At 49.7% G+C, this 21,059-nt stretch overlaps 1 protein-coding gene across 3 annotated transcripts in view; it reads right to left on the bottom strand.

Moving 5' to 3' along the window:
• The window catches only part of TBC1D22A (TBC1 domain family member 22A), a 318,315-nt gene that overhangs the window by 170,115 nt on the left and 127,141 nt on the right, over window positions 1-21,059 (bottom strand). For all 3 annotated transcript variants that reach the window (XM_059937195.1, XM_059937194.1, XM_059937196.1), the window contains exon 8: window positions 14,209-14,323. In XM_059937195.1, coding sequence (XP_059793178.1) covers window positions 14,209-14,323 — 115 coding nt within the window. The remainder of the gene's footprint in view (window positions 1-14,208; window positions 14,324-21,059) is intronic.

Here is a 21,059-nt window from a genome sequence, read left to right as displayed (position 1 = left end):
AGATTTATTTAAGACAGCAAAGTGATAGAAAGCATGACTTCTCGGCGCGGATGCCTTTGGGAGGCTGGCAAGCTAAGTGCTGGAGCAAGACGCACTCCCCTGGAACAAACCCCCGCAGACGGGGAGCCAAGCGTGCGCCCGCCCTTCCTAATGGACGTGTGCTTGTATATATTAGATCCACAGGCACTTCCTGGATTCAGAAGGGCTCTTAAATATTAATGCAGCTTGAATCCTTCTTGAAAATCATTCAATTCTTGTTACTGAAGCAAAAACTCAGACGTCTGACGTTAATGGCTTAGCTAAGCAGCTGGAAGAGTGTGGCCACCGTAGCCATTTCTAACCACCCTTGGAAGAGTCCCTGAAACTTGCCCAAAGAAACAAACAACAGTGGTGAGGCTCGGGGCCTTCAGAAGTCAGTGAGACATCTTTATAAAGAATGGGAAAGAGGGCTTCCCTGGTGGCGCAGTGGTTGAGAATCTGCCTGCCAATGCAGGGGACACGGGTTCGAGCCGTGGTCTGGGAGGATCCCACATGCCGCGGAGCGGCTGGGCTCGTGAGCCACAACTACTGAGCCTGCGCGTCTGGAGCCTGTGCTCCGCAACAAGAGAGGCCGCGATAGTGAGAGGCCCGCGCACCGCGATGAAGAGTGGCCCCTGCTCGCCGCAACTAGAGAAAGCCCTCGCACAGAAACGAAGACCCAACACAGCCATAAATAAATAAATAAATAAATAAAGAAGCTTTCATTAAAAAAAAAAAAAAGAATGGGAAAAACACCTAAAACGAAGGTAAAAGAAAAAAGCACAACGAAAAAGACGGCCCCGTTACTGAGATTCGCTGTCAACGGCACACGGGACAGCCTGCATTCCAATCACCTCTTGCAGACACACCTGCTTTCAGCATTTCTCCGTTTATATCCAAGTTTGGTCCACAAACAACTCCCCTTTTTGGCAAAGGGGGGATGGTCCACATTCTTGTCACGAAATCTTAGGTGATGAAGTCCTTCCTGTTGAATGACTAGGTGGATGAGAAACCACATTTCCTTCACGTCCTTAGAGCTACATCGTTCAGTCACCGATGCCTGAGTTTGAGAAAATTCATCTAAGACACCTCCGGCTGAAGACTCACAGCCTGCGATTCTGCTTAGACGATCAGTTTCTCTGTCGTCGTTTGCATCTAAAGAGCTGCCCTGCATCCCTCTGCGTGCATCTCCTAGTTCGTCTAATAATGGGGAAGTGCCTTCCTCTGCCGATTTTCCTCTCCTTGTCATTACGGGTGTAAAAAAAATAAAAAATTCTAATTCTCTACTATGTTCAATAAAAGCTTTTAAAAGAAAAGACTACAAAAATGTCTCCGGACTCTTTTTATACCTTCTTGAAAGATAACACATTCATTTGGGAAACACAATAAGAAAACTGAAGGATCACACAGAAGGGATGGTTTATTTCTCAGTGACATCAGTCTTCTAGATGATTCCATCTTCCCATTCTTCCATCCTCTTATTATTTTAGTCCTTTTTTTTAACTGTAGTTAGGAATAATTGATGAGTAACAATAAAATAATACCTGGGATGATACAATAGCAAAATATTTTAAGACACAGAAAAAAATTAAGGTCATTATGATCTGACAATATATCTTAGATTTATAAAAAGGTCCAATGGACCTACAGAGTAGCTGCAAGACAGAATGGGATTTTATTCTATTTTTCAAAAATAAGTAGATTTTCTCCTTGCTCTTTGAAGAATGGAATAAAAATCATCAAACTTCAACCCATACACATAGTCTGAAATACTCAAACAGGAAACTCAAAAACTAACGTTGGGTCGAATGGTCCCTGAGGGTTCACAGAGGTTCATGCCGTTCCTCAAAACTAAGGACAACACAGGACACTCCAGCAGCCTGAATAAAGCCCCTCATCCTCCTCGTGCGTCCCTCTAAGAACCCTACTTGTCCCCGACCAGGAAGACCCAATGCTATGCTCGTGAGGGGTAAAACATTCATCCTGAGAACGATTTTTCACTTCCAGTATTTGACCAGTCTAGCTAATCAGTCTATGAGGAATGTCTGTTATTCTGCTTTTTGGTCAGTAACCGTTTTCACTTGGAGTTTAAAGCTGACCATTCTTCAGGCCCAGTCAGAGGCGCTGGTGAATACAGTCTTTGTCGGTCAGTAAACGCTCACGGCTACCTTTCTGCCCCGCCAGCCGGTGTCCACGCCCACAAGAGGTCCGCGATACAGGCCTGCTTCACACTCTGTCCCCTCATCCAGGGACCCTTGGCTGAGCCTGAGTGGCTGACCAACAGAACCTCGTCCAGACCCGACGGGAAGAGCCATAATCACCGCGAGTCTGCCTCATGCTCTGCCCGCCCGGTGTCCACACCTCCGCCTGGCAGTGGAGGTCACCAGACGGGACCCAAAAGCCTGGCCTGGCCGCAGGCCGTGGAGGAGCCATCCTCAGCAAGACTTCAAGCTGCCTGTGCTGGACTCGTGAAAGCCCCCGGCCAGGGAGGCCGAGCAGGGCTGTGCCACCCCCTGAGCCCGCCACAGCCACCGGACAGCCGGCAGCAGCTGCCCCGACGTCGCCTGTGCTCGCCGCGCAGAGGGACCCAGGGCTGGAATCGGGCCCGACTCGTGCTTCTTTGGAGAAAATGGTCGTGGAAAGAATGTCACTTGCTAGACCCGGAGATGGACACGAACAGCGCAGGGAGAGGAGTAGATAGATGGCGGATTGGTCTTAGGCAGAAAATAAAGATTTCTGGAGGGAGGACGTGCAGGTAGCTGGAATCGATGGCCGCCACCAAACCACTCGTCTCCCAATATTTCCTCTCAAAACAATACAGAACAACCAAAAGGGAAAAATAAAACTACGCTGACACCGCGGCCTCTCAGCTTGAAAACAAAGGCTGCCCACGCCTCAAAGTCACCATCAGTGAAAGACAGATCTCACCCCGTCCTGGCTCACAACCTCTCCTCCCCCCACCTCCGGGGGGCTTTAGCATGTGGGGGGCAGGGAGGGGGCCACGGCAAGTGAGGGACAACCCCAGTAGACAGGGGTCTCACCGATGCTGCCCGCCATCTGGGCTGCACGGACAGAACCCAACACAGAGAGCAACCCCCGCTTTAAGAAGCTGTGACACTCCACCAGTAGCTCTTGTAACACGCAGTACTTTCAGAAGGAATAAGCATGTGGCCTGTGTGTAAAGACGTATGTGCGTGTATGGATTTGTTACATTAACATTAACAAAATAAAATTTGATCCGAAAAGGGTTTCGGTGATTTAACAACAACCTTTGATAAAAGGGAAACGTTTAAAGATGCTGAAAAACAAAGAAGACAGGAACTCGTACGTGTTATGTACGAAACATTGTGCAAATTCCTGATTCTAACACAGTGAGATGTAAAAATTCGAGAAGAAAGCTAAAGTTTGTGGGGAGAAAGGATGAGTGAGAGTCTTCAAATGTAAATGCAAAGCCTTCCGTCCAACCCACACCCCTCTGCAGGACTTTAGTTATCGCGTAGGGATTCTGAATCCAGGCCCAGGAAATAGGGTCCACTTGGGAAACACTATGCAAAGCGTGGGGCAGGGGTCTCTCTGGGCAGAGGGTCCAGGGCCGCAAGCTCTGAGCACAAAGTTCAGCCTCCGAGTCGGCCTTCACACGACTCAGATGAAGTCAAACGTTTTCGAAGGCCCTGGGCTGAACTGCGGAAGCTTCCGGATGTCAGATTATGCGGCATTTTATATTAGGAGGGTAAAAAGTGAAAGGATCCCACTAATGTATTTGTTAGCTTTTTCCTGTCAGCCAGAGCCAGGACCCCTTTAGCAATGACTGCAATTTAAAACAAGAAGTGAAGAGAAACCATTTAAAAGAAAGGAAATAAATCAGGGAAAGAAAAAAAAAAAAAAAAACCAACAACCGTGAAACTGCACTCCAATGGAAAGGAAATAGAACTTGTTCTCTGATGAAAGGATTTTAAAAGGCTGTACAAAGGGTCCCAATTAAGGAGTAAAATTCTACCACCTCAGCCTTGGGAATCATATCCGAACGTAAGAAAGCACTTCGGCACCGTGTCAGTAAGAAAAGCTACAAATTGGGGAAATTAATCCTTGACTTAACAACCAGCAGCAAGCACAAAACTCACACGATCAAGGAACTCGTGGCCAGCCGTGGGCAGAGCCAGGCTGCCAGCAGCTTAGGAGGTATCCGCGGGGCAGCGCTGCCGGCCTGGCTGTTCAGATAAAGCAGAGAAACCGATTCCAGATCCGAAACGCCAGGACCTCGGCAAGTTACGTAACTTCTCTCCACGCCTCCTTTTTCCTAAACTCTAAGCAGTAATGCCTACCCTAGAAGGCTGTCGTTAGAATGAAAAGAAATGGGCAGTGAAGTTAATTAAACCGTGAACTTAGCTGAGGGGAATTAGGGGAGGGGTCGGGGAGAACCCCTTCTTTACCCCACAACCCTATGACACTCCAGCTGGACAGCGGCTGTCACTCCAAGGAAGGAGAGCCACCACCTAAGTACCAGGAGGAACAAGACGATTACCTCATGGGTCTGGGGCCTCGGAGCCCCAGGTCCTAAGAGACTACCCCGCTCACCAGCACGCCAGCCCAGAGCAAGCGCTCCTTAAATGCTGGGGACTGTCACCTAACACAGGAAGGGCTGCACCTCAGCCACCACTTTTGGCAACGGAGGAAAAGACTGTCGACCCCGGGGTCTGACTGGAGAGCGAGGTGAGGACACAGTGGGATCAAACGGATGGAAAGCAAGGTCGCAGAAACAGGCACAGGCCAAAGAGAGGACTGGCCGCCTTTTGGGTGGCTGACGACTGTGTAGGCTTTGCTTCGTCGTTCACGAGAGACACCAGCATCTTCCTCGGCTGGCGGAAGCGTAGCAGAGGCCTGGCTGATGCCAACGCGTGTTCTGCACGTGCACACACTGCACTTCCACAAAACCGCCCCAACTGACCCCACCTCCACCTCGTTCCAGATGGGCCAGCGTGCGCCTCAGGGACTGGGGACAAACGATCCGGTGCGTAACGTCCCCCAGAGAGGCTGCTGGTCACACACCTGTTTCTGCCACACTAGCGCACACAGGGCACAAGGCCTGCAGACGCCAGGCTCCACTCCAGTGTTGTTTACCTACACACACACACACACACACACACACACACACACACACCCTTGTCTCTTCCAAGTTCCTAATTAGGCCTGCTGAATACGGTCCCTGCAGGTTGAAAACTCAAACATCAATGCTGGAGAGTGTCCTGCTTGCTCCTGGCCCTTCAGCTAATTCCCCAAGTCCCTTAACATCGTGGAGCCCTGGCCCACACTGGAACAGCCTCACGGGCAAACACTGACATATCTACAAACAAGTGAGGTGCACATATAAGCACACAGACGCACACGGAGGTCCTGTCTCCAGCCAGGAGCTACCAATAATGTTCAGAAGACCCCAAAGACAGAGCGAGATGGCAGAGCAGACGTTCAAACATCTTTCTGGTACACAACCTGGCAAACGTTATCAAGACTTAAAAATACCCAACCGTTGAGTCAGTAATGGCTCTTCTAAGAGTACATGCCGAGAAAACACTCCAAAATGCAATCAAGAATTTACTTACTGAGATACTACGTGTACTAACCATGACAGTGAAAAAGTAGGAACCAGGCAAACGTGCATCAACAGAAAACAACCAAATTATATCACCACACAGTGGGATATGGGCCGGAATGCTTGTGTTCCCCCCAGATTTAAAGGCTGAAACCCTAACCCCAAAGAGGACAGTGTTAGGAGGTGGGGCCTTTGGGAGGTGCTTTGGCCGTGAGGGTGCAGCCCTCACGAATGGGACTAGTGTTCTTACAAAAGGGACCCCCCCAGAGCTCCCTCGCCCCTCCCACCCCGCGAGGACACAATGAGAAGACGCGGGCTGTGCACCAGGCGGAGAGGCGCCCAGAATGCAACCGTGCCGGCCCCTGATCACAGACGTCCAGCCTCCAGAACTGTGAGAAACAAACTTCGCTCCTTATAAGCTACCCAGTGTGTGGAACTTCGTATAGCAGCCCACACAGACGAAGACGGCACCTCTACTTGCTTTACGACAGCTTTACTCAGATACAATTTACATACCACACAATTCAGCCAGTGAAAGTGGTTTTTAATATATTCACTAAGCTGTGCAACAATCACTACAACCTGATTTTAGGACATTTCGTCCCTCCTAAAAGAACCCCTGCGCCCAGCGAGTCAACCCCCATCCCCCCAATTCTGTTCCCAAGCCACAAGCAACCGCGCGTCTATGCTCTGGCTCTACAAATTTGCCTCTTCTGGACATTGCATATAGACGGAATCATACAGCACGTGGCCTTTTGTGGCTGGCTTCTTTCGCTGAGCACGATGTTTTCAAGGGCCATCCGTGTTACAGCGTGTCTCGGTCCTCCGTTCCCTTTCATCGCTGAATGCTACTCCACTGTACGGGCAGATCACCCTTCATTTACACCTTCATCAGCTGACGGACTCTCGGGTCGGGGTTTGGGTCTCACTGGCTGAAATGACCAGTGCGCCCGTGCATTCCTGGGCAGGCTTCTGCCGCTAACTCTAGGTTTAACTCTTTGCTGAAATGCCACACACTGCTGGTCGAAGTTGCTCGGCTAGTGTGACGCCCCCAGCAACACGTGAGGTTTCTAATTTCTCCACGTCCTTGCCAACTTCTCTTACTGTTCGTCTTTTTGATTTCAGCCATCCTAGGGCGTGTGAGGTGGTATCTCATTGTGGCTTTGGTTTGCATTCCCTAAGGATTAATGATGTCAAGCATCTTTTCATGCTTATTGGCTATTTGTCTTATCTTCTTTGGAGAAACGTCTATTCAAATGCTTTGTCTGTTTCTAAAAATTCGATTATCTTATTGAGTTATGAGAGTTCTTTATATATAATGGCTATGTCTCTTACCAGGTAGATGATTTGCTAGTATTTTCCCCCATTCTGCAGAGGTCTTTTCCCTTTCTTGAGACTTTACAGCTCAAAGTTTTCATTTCCATGTAGTCCAGTTCACCTATTTTTTTCTTTTGTCATTTTTGCTTTTGGTGTCATATCTAAGAAACCATGGCCTAACTCAAGGCCATGAGGATTTACTCCTATGCTTTCTTATTAGAGTCTTATAGTTTTAGCTCTTACATTTAGGTCCATGATTCATTTTATTTTTGTGTATGGTGAGAGGCAGGGATGGAACTTTATTTGTTTGCATCTTGATATCTAGTTGTCCCAGCACCATATGTTGAAAAAGACCATTTCCCCATTGGGCTGTCTTGGCGTCACTGTCAAAGATCAACTGACTGTAAATATGAAGGTTTATTTCTAGACTCTCAATTCTGTTCCATTGATCTACATGTCCATCCATAAGCCAGAATGACACTTTCTTGATTACCGCAGTTTGGTAGTAAGTTTTGATATCAGGAAGTGTGAATCCTCCAACTTTGTTCTGTTTCAAGATTGTTTTGGCTATTCTGTTAAAGATAAACTTTTCAGTTTCTGCTACAGTTTTGACAGGGATTGCACTGACTCTTTAGATCAATTTGGGGAGGACTGCCGTCTTTATACTATTAAGTCTTCCAATCCACAACACGGGATGTCTTTCCACTTATTTAGATCTTCTTTAATATCTTTCCACAATGTTTTCTAGTTTTCAGAGTAAATACTGTACTTCTTTTTGCTAAATTTAGATCATTTTATTCATTTTGACACTATTGTAAATGGAATTGTTTTCATAATTTCATTTTTGCATTGTACATTGCAAGTGTATAGAAGCATAACTGATTTTTCTACCTTGATCTTATATCCCACAACCTTGGGTGAACTCATTTGTTAGCTTTCATAATTTTTTAGTGGATTTCTTTGGATTTTCTATATACAGATCATGTCATCTGCAAAGGGACGTAGTTTACTTCTTCATTTCCATTCTCAATGTCTTTTGCTTCATTTTCTTGTGTAACTGCCCAGGCTAGAACCAGCACAATGTTGAATAGAAGTGGGGAGCACACGCATCCTTGCCTTGCTCCTAATCATAAGGGGAAAGCATTCAGTCTTTCCCATTAAGCATGACGTTAATTGTGAGTGTTTCATGGATGCTCTTTATTAGAGAGGAAGTTCTTCTATTTCCAGTTTGTTGAGTGTTTTTATCGTGAAAGGGTGTTGGATTTTGTCAAAAAGCTTTTTCTGTGTCAGTCATTCTGAGATGATTACGTTGTTTTGTCTTTCAGTCTCTTAGTATAGTGTATTACATTGACTGATTTTTCCTATGTTGAACCAACCTTGAATTCCTGAGATAAATCCCATTTGTTCTTTTACTATGTTACTACATTCAGTTTCTTAGTATTTCATTGAGGGTTGTTACATCTATCTTCATAAGGAATACTAGTCACTGGCTTTCTTTCCTTGTGACATCTTTGTCTCCCATTTTGGTATCAGGATAATACTGGCCTCACTGAACGAACTGAAAAGCATGTCCTCTCTTCTATTTTTGGAAGAGTTTGTGAAGGAGTGGTGTTAATGCTTTGTTAAGTGTGGGTAGAATTCACCAGTGAAGTCATAAGATCCTAGGCTTTCCTTTGTTGGAATTTTTAAAATTACTAATTTAATCTCCTATATACATTGTTCTTGTATATATCCATATAGATATTGATAAATAAATGTACATATTATATTATACTATATTATATTGTATTATATTACATTATATTGAGAGAGAGAAACTTATTTCAAGGAACAAGCTCACACAATGATGGGGACTGGCAAGTCTGAAACTTGTAGGACAGGCCAGCAGGCTGGAAACTCAGGCAGGATTTCTCTGTCTTAAGGAGAATTTCCTCTACGTCAGGAAATCTCGGTCTTTGCTCTTAAGGCCTTCAACTAATTAGATAAGGTCCACCCATAGTATGCAGGGTAATCTGCTTTATTCAAAGACCACTAATTTAAATGTTAATCACATCCAGAATATACCTTCACAGCAATATCTACACTGGTGTTTGACCAAATAAGTAGGCACCACAGCCTAGTCGAGTTTATACAAAATTAACCATCACAGTCAGTTTTGGTAATTTGTGCCTTTCTAGGAACATCTCCTTTTCATCCACATTCTCGAATTCGGAGAGTTGTTCACAGTATTTCCTTAGTGCTGTTTATTTCTAAAAGCACTCATAACTTTAGTAATTTGAGTCTTCTCCCCTTTTCTCCTAGGTCAGTCTAGCTGAAGGTTTGCCAACATTTTGTTGATGTTTTTGAAGAACCAACATTGGTTTTATTGATTTTTCTCCACTGTTTTTGTATCCTCTACCTCATTTAATTTGTTCTAGCCTTTATTTCCCTCCTTCTGTTTGTTTTGGCTTTAATTTGCTCTTCTTTTTCTAGTTTCTGAAATTGAAAACTCAAGTTAATGACTTGAGATGTCCTTTTTTAATATAAATATCTCTTGGAGCACTGCTGTAGCTGCATGCCATAAGTTTGGGTATGCTGCGTTTTCATTTTCATTCATCTCAAAGTAATTTCTAATTTTCCTTGTGATTTCTTCTCTGACACATTGCTTTTTTTTTTTAATCTTTTTTTTTTTTTTAATTTATTTTTGGCTGCGTTGGGTCTTTGTTGCTGCGCGTGGGCTTTCTCTAGTTGCGGCGAGCGGGGGCTACTCTTCATTGTGGTGTGCGGGCTTCTCATTGCGGTGGCTTCTCTTGTTGCGGAGCACAGGCCCTAGGTGCGCAGGCTTCAGCAGTTGTGGCACACGGGCTCAGTAGTTGTGGCTCGTGGGCTCTAGAGCGCAGGCTCAGTAGTTGTGGCGCACGGGCTTAGTTGCTCCGCGGCATATGGGATCTTCCCGGACCAGGGCTCGAACCCGTGTCCCCTGCATTGGCGGGCAGATTCTTAACCACTGTGCCACCAGGGAAGTCCCCACATTGCTTCTTTATGGTTGTGTTCTAAAATCTCCACATATTTGTCAAATTCTTCAAATTTCCTTCTGTTACTGATATCTAATTTAATGTCTGTGTGGTCAGAGAACACAATTTGTATGACTTCCATCCTTTCAAATGTACTGGCGCTTGTTCTATGGTCTAGCATATTGTCTCTCCTGGTGAATGTTTCGTGTGCACTTGAGAAGAATGTGATCCTGCTGTGACGGGTGCACTGCTCTGTAGATGTCTGTTAGGTCTAGGGGTTTTCAGGTGCTTAGTTTTCTTTTTTTCTTGTTGATCTTCTGTCTAGTTTTCCTACTCATTATTGAAAGAAGTGCGTCACTATGTTTTAAAAAGAGGTTTTTTAAGTGCTTAATGACTTTGGGAAATGTTTAGATATTAAACAAAAAGCAATACTAGAATGTGCATGCATAATATAATTGCTGCAATGTAAAAAGTATACTGACAGAAGACCAGAAGGAAATTAGTAAAACGTCCCAATGACGGCTTCTGGGACAAGGAGCTATACTGTTAATGAGTTTTCCAACTTTTTAGTAAGTCCATTACTTTGACCATCATCAAGACGTTTTTAAATAGAAAATCTGACTACATACACGTCACGGGCTATGCAAGCATACAGCCCCCTCCTGTCATTTCAGGGTCTGCCAAACAGCAGCCCCACCCTCTGGTTCTGACCCACTGGCATTCCCAGGGCCCTCTGCTCTCCACTTCCCCCACATGGAACAGAACTGCCACAGGAAGCCTCCTGTATGCAGATGCGCTCGTTTCTGTCTTTAACATGTTTCTGAGACGAGCTGTTGACCCCAAAGGTACATTAGGTGTGAGGAACACCAAAGGAAGCCAGGTGAGGATGCATTTAAAAGCAGCCTTGGTTCACTTAACACATGGAAAAAACAAAGTGCGATGAGGGAAAACTTAAATGCAAACAAGGAAAATTGAAACAACTGTTTCTAAAACTGTAACTTATCAATGAGAAATGAGCAAGAGCTCTTCTCTCCCTGTCACTCGAAGCCCAATTCATGATGACAGTGGAAAAGGCAAATGAAAGGCGGCGCCACTAGCATTCAGCTGACAGCAAACTCCCTGCATCACTTCTCCTCTGTGCCCCTTGCCAACCACACACCAAATCCAATTCCAGCGCATCCCAATCTCCAGGAACCGCGTGCTAAAATGTCTTCTCTGGGCAAAACTAACCTGTTTAAAAACAACCTGTGCTTTTGAGACTCTGACTTACAAACAGGAACATAAAAATAAATACCCATAATGTTCATAAGTAAATACACTGTTTACGCCAGTCACTTTCTGTATTAGCTTTCAAGAGTAATTTATTTTACGAGAAAATGACATATAAAATCAAATCAATCAGAGCTTACACGTGCTGATAATGAAAATCAATTGTAAAATACTCCTCGTCTTCCAAAATGCGTCACCGTCATCCCTCCCATGCGCACAACCCTCATTCAATCACTCCGAGGAGCTGGTCCAAAGCGCCAGAGTAGTTTCTAAATTTAAGTAGCACAGAGGATGGGGAGGGGGGGATGCTTCTTCGTTTTTTGCTATGCTGAAATTATTTGGTTCCGGTAAAATATAAGTCTCTACTTAAATTGTGGGATTCAAGGTGACGGAATAATGGTTCTTAATTTTAAATCAGATTTAACATTGCTCAAAGGAATATGGCAGCCCCTGTTTGAAAACTACAGGCTTTACTTAAAACTTGCGCCACACCTGGGGGGAAAAAAATAAAAAAATCCAGCAACAGGAGAATGGTTTCATGAATTACGCTACATTATCTCAGCAGAATATTATGTGCAGGAGGTGGAAACGATCTTTACAAAGATTTCTTAATAATATAGGGATGAGCTTAGTTACAAGGTTAAATGGGGAAAAGGCATGAAACAATTTTATACACAATGTGCTCTGAACTACATAAATACAACACACGGTGAAAAGACTCAGAGGAGCTCTGCCCAAACGGCTGTCCTCCCCGGGCGCTGCCGTGGGCCTGCGCCCCGGCCCCAGGCCGGCCTGACGGGGACACACAGGCACAGACACCAGCGAGGGATGACCAGCGAGCGGCCGTCGGGGGCCCCAACGCAGAGGGCAGTGGGAAACGCGGCCGGCTCAAGGCTAGAGGGGCCGTCCTTCCTTCCAGCCCAAACCGAGACATCAGGACCCCCGGGCTCAGCGGAGCCTGGAGAGAAAGAAACTGGACCCAACCCTGCGCTACCCAGCCGGGAGCCGCACCTCGCCACGCGGAGCCCTCCTCCACGACAGTCTCCTCCGGGCACGCGACACCCTCCCGGAGTGGCACTCAGCTCCTGGGCTCCCCCCGCTGGCCTCAGCACCGCTTGCGTGGCCATCTTCTCACGCCTCCGCCTCTGGACAGCCCGCACACCGTGACCCCCCTCCGGGGTCCCAAGAGCTCTCCTGACCTCCGTCCCCAGCCGTCCCTCGTTGGGGGGACAGGCACCTCCAGGGCCCACCCAAGACCATGGGCTCCATCCCGAGGTTAGTTGGGGATTTGTTCCACACATACTTGGAGAGGCTGTGGCTGGCGGTGGTGCACGTGCGTGTGTCTGTGTGTGCCCGAGCGTGCATGCACGTGTGCGTGCACCAAACTTGCATTTTGAAAACACTGTGTCCCTGGACAGCGGGGCAAGGTGCCCCGGAGGAGATCTGGGCTGCTGGCAGCCCCAGGAGGCCAGTAGGGCCGCTGCACATGTGTGTTCTTGTGTGTGTGTGTGTGTGTGTGTGTGTGTGCACGTGTGTGTCTTCTTTGTGTATGTGTGTGCACGTTCACATGTGTGTGAGTGTATGTGGTGAGGGTTACGGAAGGCAAGGGGAGTCTCTTTGAGTCTCTAACTGAAGGCACCACTTGAACACAGATTCTCCTTCCTCCAGCTTCTCTCTCTTCTGGACAATTAACATCACGGTCACGTCCCTTCGTCCTAGCTTGCTGATCATTCAGACAAATGCACAACGGATCGCTCGGGTCTTACAACGTAAGCTGCTGCTAGACTCATTAAGGCCAACTTATTTACCACATTAATTAAATGGTCTATTTAACATGGAATATCAGTTCTCTAATCACATCTCAGTTGAACCTCTTCTTTCAATTAACAGCTCTGAAGTCTACTGACAGAGGTCCTACTGTTCTAGGATCGTTAAGAACATTTTCATTATCTGTCAAATGAGAGAGGGAGAAGCAGAGAGGCAGGCGCGCTCTCAGGAGCGACCTCTCCCTGCTGAAGAGATGATGGGGGAGTAGCCCGTGCTCGCGGGTTGCTGAGCAATGGAGAGACTCCCATGAAATCGTCAGTGCTGGGAGAGCGGTGGCCACAAAATGGACCAAGTGGGTACATTCTCATCCTCAGGGGATCAGATGCCCTGGAGTCAACCTCACTCTCCAGATTACAGCAACGATGGAATCGAAGCTGACCAGAAACTGAAATGGCTAAAACACAACCTAAAAAACCAACAAACACCAAGGCAGGAAGGTTCACGTGAAGACAAAGTAATATCAGTTTTAAGTAAAAATGCTACAACTGAAGAGTAAACCCCTCCTGTGGCATTTAGATTTTATCCATGGATGAATTAAAAAGTAGATCCTGCACATGTGTTATCAGAATTGTTTTTAAACTTGAAATATAAACCAGGTGAAGGTATATTACAGTTGGCTGCTGCAACATAAATGGAAGAAAAAATATGCAGTACTCAGAGAGAAACATCACAACCCAACCTAAATGCCCATTAAACCAATTATTTTGCATGTAATTAATATTCCCATAAAATTAAATGCTACTAGTATATCAAAAGCAGAAAGGTGATGAACTGCTGCAGAAACGCAATTAAAGAAGATTCGGTTTTTAGCTTGTAAGCAAAACATTCAACTGATATTCTGTCACCTTAACCTTACCCATTTAAATCCAAACCATTAAAGCCGGTGCTCTGATGGCCATTAACACAAAACTACACTCCCCATATATACTGCATTTCTCCTCTTACATTAGTAAAAAGAAGATATTAAAAATAGTAACTGCATCTTAATGTCTTCAGTAGTTGGGCATGTGGATTTAAAGACTTTTTTAAAGCTGGCATCAATGAGAAAACTATTATTCTCTAATATTAGTTGTCATTAATAACAGTAAAATTAATAGCAATTTTCAGTATCGGTATAATTATGCATAACAACATCGTAAGGCCACTAAAGTTCATGTTTAATGTTTGTGAGAAGAAAACATCATGATATGATCTTACCTATGTATTCGCAAATGAAGACTACAAAGAAAGGAGTGACAAGGTCATTTATCCCCTGAACATATCCACTGGCAGGGTGACGTATGGCCCATATAAACAATATCCTTTCAAAAATCTGAAAGAAAATTGAACAGCTGGTGAAGCAAAAAGTAAACACAGCAGAAACTTTTAAATGTACACATTCTTAAAATATACACTATCAATACTTTTCAATCTCTAATACTAAAATACCAATAGGTTTAATTTTTTTGTAAAATTCCAGTTATCTTAATTTTGTATAGACTCACAAGCAATATGGAGTATGTCGCCAACCCCTGGGCTCAGTCCCACCCCACGAGCTGGCTCCCACAAAAGATGCTCTCTGCTCCTCCAAGCCCCTTGGGTAACCACTGCGTGTGGCTGGCCTGGACTTGGTCAGCCAGCACAGCAGCAGCCGGCCTATCAGTGAAGGAGAGAGGGATGGAGGGACAGAGGGGTGGATGGGCAGGTGGGTGGACGCATGCATGAATGGGTACATGGATGGATGGATGGAAGGGTGGGGGGATGGAAGGGTGCATGGGAGGGAGGGAGGGAATGGATGGATGGATGCTCTAAATTTCCCACATATGTTTTTTTTATTGAGGTATAATTGACATATAACAGTGTATTAGTGTCAGGTGTACAACATAACGATTCAATATTTGTAAATACTATACTGTGAAATGATCACCATAATAAGTCTACTTAACATCCATCACCGTACACACGTTATACATTTTTTTTCTTGTGATGAGGACTTTTAAGATTTAGTTTCTTAGCAACTTTCGAAGATGGGATACAATATCATTAACTGTACTCTCCGAGCTGTACATTACAGCCCTACGACTTTTTATTTCATTCTGACCCCCTTCACCCATGTCACACAAACAACCCCCAACCCTCACCTCTGGCAACCACCAATCTGTTCTCTGCATCTCTGAGCTTGGTTGTTTTTTTTAATGGATTTTCTTTCACATTATTTCCCACGATATTGAATAGTTTATTGTAAGATACTGAATACAGCTGCCTGTGCTATACAGCAAATCCTTGTTGCTTGTCTGTTTTACGTACAGTAGTCTGTACCTCTTAATCCCACACTCCTAATTTATCCCTCCCCCTCCCTTCCCCTTTGGTAACTGTAGGTTTGTTTTCTGTGTCTGTGAGTCTGTTTTGTTTATGGATTCACGTGTATTACTTCTTGGACTCCACACGGAAGTGACATAACAGACGTCTTCTTAAACCCCTGGAGAGCGATCGGCATCCGGAGGCCAGCGTCTTCCGTCACCCCTACCCCCGCCAGCCATCCAACGCCCCGGGGGCCTCCTCTCTCCCTGCCACTATGTCACTCACGCCACCCTCTCCTCCACCTTCCTTCAGGAGAGGGATCTCACCAGGCGCAACACAGCGCCCTCAGCCACGTGCACGCACACACGTGTACACACACACGGCTTAAGGAGCGTCGCTGGCTCCACACCCCTACACACGGCGCCTCCACGTCCGGCCCCTGCCTCACGGTCCTCTCCTCCTCTCCGCCCGCCTCCCAAATTCCAGCTGCGCAGAGCCCGCCAGGCTGTCACCTCCTGCCACGCTCGCTGCCTAGAAAGCCTGTCCCTCCCCTGCTTACCTGGCTCCCAGCTAAGCCCCAGCCCCTCGGTGGAGACTGTGCTGCCACCTGCGCCCCCAGCCTCCTGGGAGAGCCAAGCACTGCCTGCCGTGAGCCTCCCCCAGGCCCCCACCCGGCAGAGCGTCCCTGCTGAGCCGAACCGCCTCCCTTCAGTGACGCACCCACCACCAGCTCCCCCGACCCCGGGCTCCTGCCACTGGGCCAGGCCTCGCCGCCCTCCCGGGCCTCCCACCAGCGCAGGCTGGACCAGCGAGCGTGCCAACAGAGGATGACTCACATCATTTCCAAACGGGCCGACCTTGCAAAGCCAAGCATGTTTGTACCCAAGGAGGTCAACCCCTCCCAATACTGCCTACATTCCTGCACATCACCGGGCCTGTGGTCCAGACACCCCCAAGTCACCACCAGCTCCGGCATTCACAGCGAGGGGCCTGGCGCCCAGACGGGGGAGGTCAACCAGGGCACGAGCAACCCCAGATCCCAGGCCCCCGCCCAAACCCCACCCTAGCACTCATCCACTGGGGTCCTTCCAAATGAGCCACAACGGACCCACCCGTTTATCAGGCGGCAGCGCGGCCCAGCACCTGTAACAGGGGCACCTGGTAAACGTCTGCTGAGTTCGCAACACATTCATGCTCTCTATCCACACACGTCTGTCACTTTAAGTCAACAGCTTTCCAGCCAGACTGAATATTTAAGTAAGAGCAAAAGACCAGAATCATTCACCGAGGCTCACCGTGTGCTGTCGCTCACAGACAGCGCCAAGCGGTGAGCCCTCGCGCTCCAGCATCGGGCTCAGCACCCTCGGTGACGCGGGGAGCAGCACCCCACCAGCCAGGGTGGCGGGCAGGCGGGGCCCTTGCAGGGGGGACCCCTCCGGGCCCCAGCACCTCTCAGTCACAGGTCAGACATGCAGCAGCCACGGCCCCGCCCGGCCACGTGTACCCGAGGAAAGCCCAGGGACGGGCGGCAGGGCTGCACGTGCAGGGGGCGGCCTGGGTGCGGACAGGCTGGGAGGGTACAGCGCGCTCAGCCCAGGCCCGCCGGCAGGAGGACCCCAGGACCGCTCGTCAGGAAGCTCCGTAGAGGCCTGGAGCCCTGCGGGCCAGGAGCAGGGGAGGGTGGACGGGGCTACACGCGACAGGCGGCAGCAGCGACAGGCAGGAGAGACCCGGACGGCTGGCCACGCGAGGGCAGGAGGGGCGGCGAAGGTCGGCTGAGCATCTCCTCGCTCACTGGGCCCCGGCAGACCTCCATCCAACGCTGCACAGTCCGCCAAAGGTGACCGGCAGGCAGGGGGTCCACCTGCACACCTCCCGGGACGCCCGCCCCTGTGTGGCCCCTCCCCTGGAGTGTGAGCGGGGGCCCTGTGACCTGCTGCTAACCAACCAAATACAGCCAAGGGGATAGGATTACGTCACAGAAGATCATAACCCAGCCTGCCAGGAGACGCTCTCCCCTGCTGGCTTCTGGGAAGCCGGCCTCTGAGCTGTGGGCTGCACGTGCAAAGGGCCACGTGCCGAGGAACTGAGGGGGGCCGAGAGCAAGCAAGAACCCGAGACCCCCAGCTCCGCAGCCTACGAGCCCCCAGATTCTGCCAGCAGCCAGGGGCGTTTGGAAGCAGATCCTTCCCCAGGGGAGCCTCAGATGAGGCTGTGGCCCAGACAGCACCTTGCCTGCAGCTTGTGGAGACCCTGAGCTAAGACCTGCCCAGACTCCTGAGCCGCAGAAACTCTGAGACAACAAATGTGAATAAATGTGTGTTGTTTTAAGGCGCTAGGTTTGTGGTAATGCTGTTATGCGGCAAGACATAACTAATACAGAGGAGACAACTGAGGCACAGAGGAGTTAAGCAACTTCCCCAAAGTCACACAGCCTGTGAGCAGCAGAGCCGGGATTCCGCCCCACTGGTCTGACTAAACGGGGGCCTGTACAGCCTAGAAAGGGCCACCACTGCTGTGCTTTAGGATAGAAGAGTTGTTTTCATACATGAATCCAAAAAGAAGAGAAGACCAAGAAATTATAATTTTATAGCAAGAAAGAAACAGAAAAGACTATGAGCTCCTCCTGGTGAGGAAAGTCTGCATCGGATCTATCTGGACCTGCCCGAGGTCCAGCAGGGAGCCGTCCATGCAGCAGGGGTGTGTGTGTGTGTGTGTGTGTGTGTGTGTGTGTGTGTGTGTGTGTGTGTAGAGAGAGAGAGAGAGAGCGAGCGCGTGCGCATGTGGACTGAAGGACGTGCCAGAGCTCGGAGCACAGAGACCTCCCCTCCTCCTTTGCAATCTCACCCTCCTGGCAAGTGGTAATTTAAGCCGTGGAGCACTCCCACCGTTAACTAAGCCCCACACTTTCAGAGGGCTTGTGACACACACACACACACACACACACACTCCTAAACCTGCTCACAAGCATGAATGCCATTTTGCCCTCGGCAGCCCTGGCACCAAGAGAAGCCACTTGGCACAGATGACGTGGCCAGCTTTACCCTGGGAGGAATGGCTGGGGTGCTGAAGTCCTGTCCAGTGCAAACAATTCAGCACCTGTGCAGGCGACTGGAATGGACTGTTCCTGGTGCCGGGAAAGGCCTGAGACAGCTGCAGCAGGGCTGGGCTGGCCGGGGCTTCCCTGACTCTGAGGGAAAAAGCAGACTCCTAGCCATGACTCCAAGGAGCCGGACGTGCTGCCCTGTCCTCGCCACTCGTGGCCTCCACCGGGTCCCCTCACACTGCGCCCACTTCTGTCCCTACCTCGGGGCCTTTGCACTTACTTGTTCCTTCCACCTGGAATGCCCTTCTCCCAAACTTCTCATGGCCACCATGATTTTCAGCATAAGATCTTAGTTCAACCCCTTCTCGTGGAAGACAACATCCTTTACGCCCTATCGAGGTGGCAGATCCTCTTCCCCGCCCATTTCCACAGAGGCCCCCCCCCCCAGGAAGGGTCTTCCTCCATCTCGCTCACTTCTGTGCCCTTGGTCCTGGCGTGTAGCTGAATGGAACTCCATTGGCTGAATGGAGGTGTATATGAGTAAGGTCCCCCCACCCTCCATTTTCAGCCCTCACTCCCCTCTGTTCTGTAAGCTCTCTGCCAACGGGGGGCGCCTGGACCTTCCCGCCTGGGGTCTCTCTGGACAGACGACACCCGGGGTGTCGCCTGGATTTGGGACTGGCTTTTCCCATTCTGTTTCTCCATCAAGCAATGCTCCAGACCTGGCTCCTCAGATGCCAACCAGTCAGGACCTCAAGGTCCCCCACTTGTCTAAGATGGGAAGTGGCCTGGGAGGGGAGACTCAGCTCCACGGAGGGGAAGGAGGGGGGGGGCATTTGGTGCAGGGAGGCTTTGGAGAGGAGGCGACGGCACACAGGGTGTGAGGCTGAGGAGGAGTTCAGAGGGAAGGAGGCAAGAGGAGCCTTCTAGAGAGCAGACAGACAGACAGACAGCCACGGCAAGAGGCAGCGGGACGGCGCGGGGCTCAGGCGCCACGCGTGGCTGAGGCTCGGGGCCGGCGGCCTCCGCAGGATGGCCTCGCTCCACGTACCGAGAACTCTCTGTTTACCCACGCACAGACCCCCTGCTTCCAGGCCACAGGTCAAGGACCGGGAGTGGGCAGAACCTACCGCAGGAGGCTGGGCAAAGCACTCGCGACTGTCCGCCAGCGCCGGGTCCATCCCACGGAGGAGGAGGGTGTGTGCACCCTCCCCGGGGACCATGCCACCTGCGAGCCGTCTCCATGCCCTCCTGCCCCAACGCCACACAGGCACCCGGCCGCCACCGAGACCTGGAGCCCTCACAGCTTCGATGCCAATAAATAACACCCCCAGCAGCTCTGACGCTTGCATGCCCTTCACCTGCCATCTGCTCTGGGCAAGCACTCCTACTTCCTCACGTAATCAGAGCCAGGAGGCTGCACCCACAGCCTCTCGCCTCCTTGCATATTATTCCCCTATAACAGTAGCTATTAATTTAGAAAGTAAGAAAAACTCCCGTGCTTTATGCGTCTCTGGGCGGGAGAGGGAGAAGAAAAGGTACACCACTTGCTTAAATCTCCTTCAGCCTCTCTTCCAACAGTAACGGTCCTGCCATGCTGAGGACACCAGGAGGCTGCGGCAGGCTCCACCCCAGCCGAGCCAACCACCTGCCCCAGGCCCCCGCACCTGCCCTCGCGGGCGAGTCCCCCGGCCCAGGCGTCCCCTCCAGCCCTGCTCTGGGACCAGCCACCCCAGCCCCGAACAGGAAGCAGCATCTAGCTGAGGGGCAGGCAGAAGCTGACAGACAGATGAGCCCCGTCTAGACTCCCAAGGAAAACACTCCACTGACTGTAATAATGTAGAAGAGATCTCCATACAGAGAGGATGCCTGGTGACACTGGGAAAACATGAACCCAAAAGGACGGGGGGAACCCCGAGTCCTGACCTGCCCATAGCTGAGGGGGGCTGAAGGGAGGGCGCTGGCTGGGGGCAGGGGCTGCAGGATCCGCAAGGCAGCGAGGTACCCTCGTGCCCCTGGCTGCACCCCGGGCCCCCTCAGCTCCAGCCTCGGGGACCCACGTGCCAAGACCACGTGTTCCGACATCTGCCCCTTGCGTGCCCGCCCTGAGCTGTCCGGCTGGCTCAGCCTCCAGGCTCCGTCCGCTCCCATCCCTGCTCCCGGACCCTCTTCCCGGGTGCCGGTGGGACGGGAGCGGGACACTGGACTCGGTGGCCCCAGGAGACAGGGCTGCTGCAGGACGCCCGGCACAGGCCTAAACCCATCAGCGGCACAGTTAACTTACTCATTAAAGGCTGTGGGCAGAGAGGCAGTCACGACAGACCAGGCTGTGACGCCAATTAGGAGGATGCCACCTGCCATCGGAAACCACAGCCGAGCTGCAAGGGTGCAGCGTTTCTTCTTCTTTGTTGTTTTCTTTTCACTGACTGATTTATTCTGTACCTTTTGTCTTAAATCACTTCATAGGAGCGTGCTTTGCTTTTGCTTTGAAATCACAGAAAGTAACACTGATTCCAGCCAAAGTCACTTAGCGTCACTGAAAAACTCCCCCACCCATTACTCCGCCACAGGCCCGTGGGCCCCGGGGTCCCCATTGCTTCCCTCTGGAAGCCCCTCGGCTCGTTTCCCAGCAAGGCCGCCACACAGCCCGGGAAGGCGCTCCGACCATGCGAGCACTCGGGCAGCAGCGTGAAGGGAGGGCTTCCCTGAGGTCACTGTGCCC

The sequence above is a fragment of the Balaenoptera ricei genome, chromosome 10 (assembly GCF_028023285.1).
Source record: "Balaenoptera ricei isolate mBalRic1 chromosome 10, mBalRic1.hap2, whole genome shotgun sequence".
NCBI lineage: Eukaryota > Metazoa > Chordata > Mammalia > Artiodactyla > Balaenopteridae > Balaenoptera > Balaenoptera ricei.
This window is presented reverse-complemented; position numbering and strand designations above follow the sequence as displayed.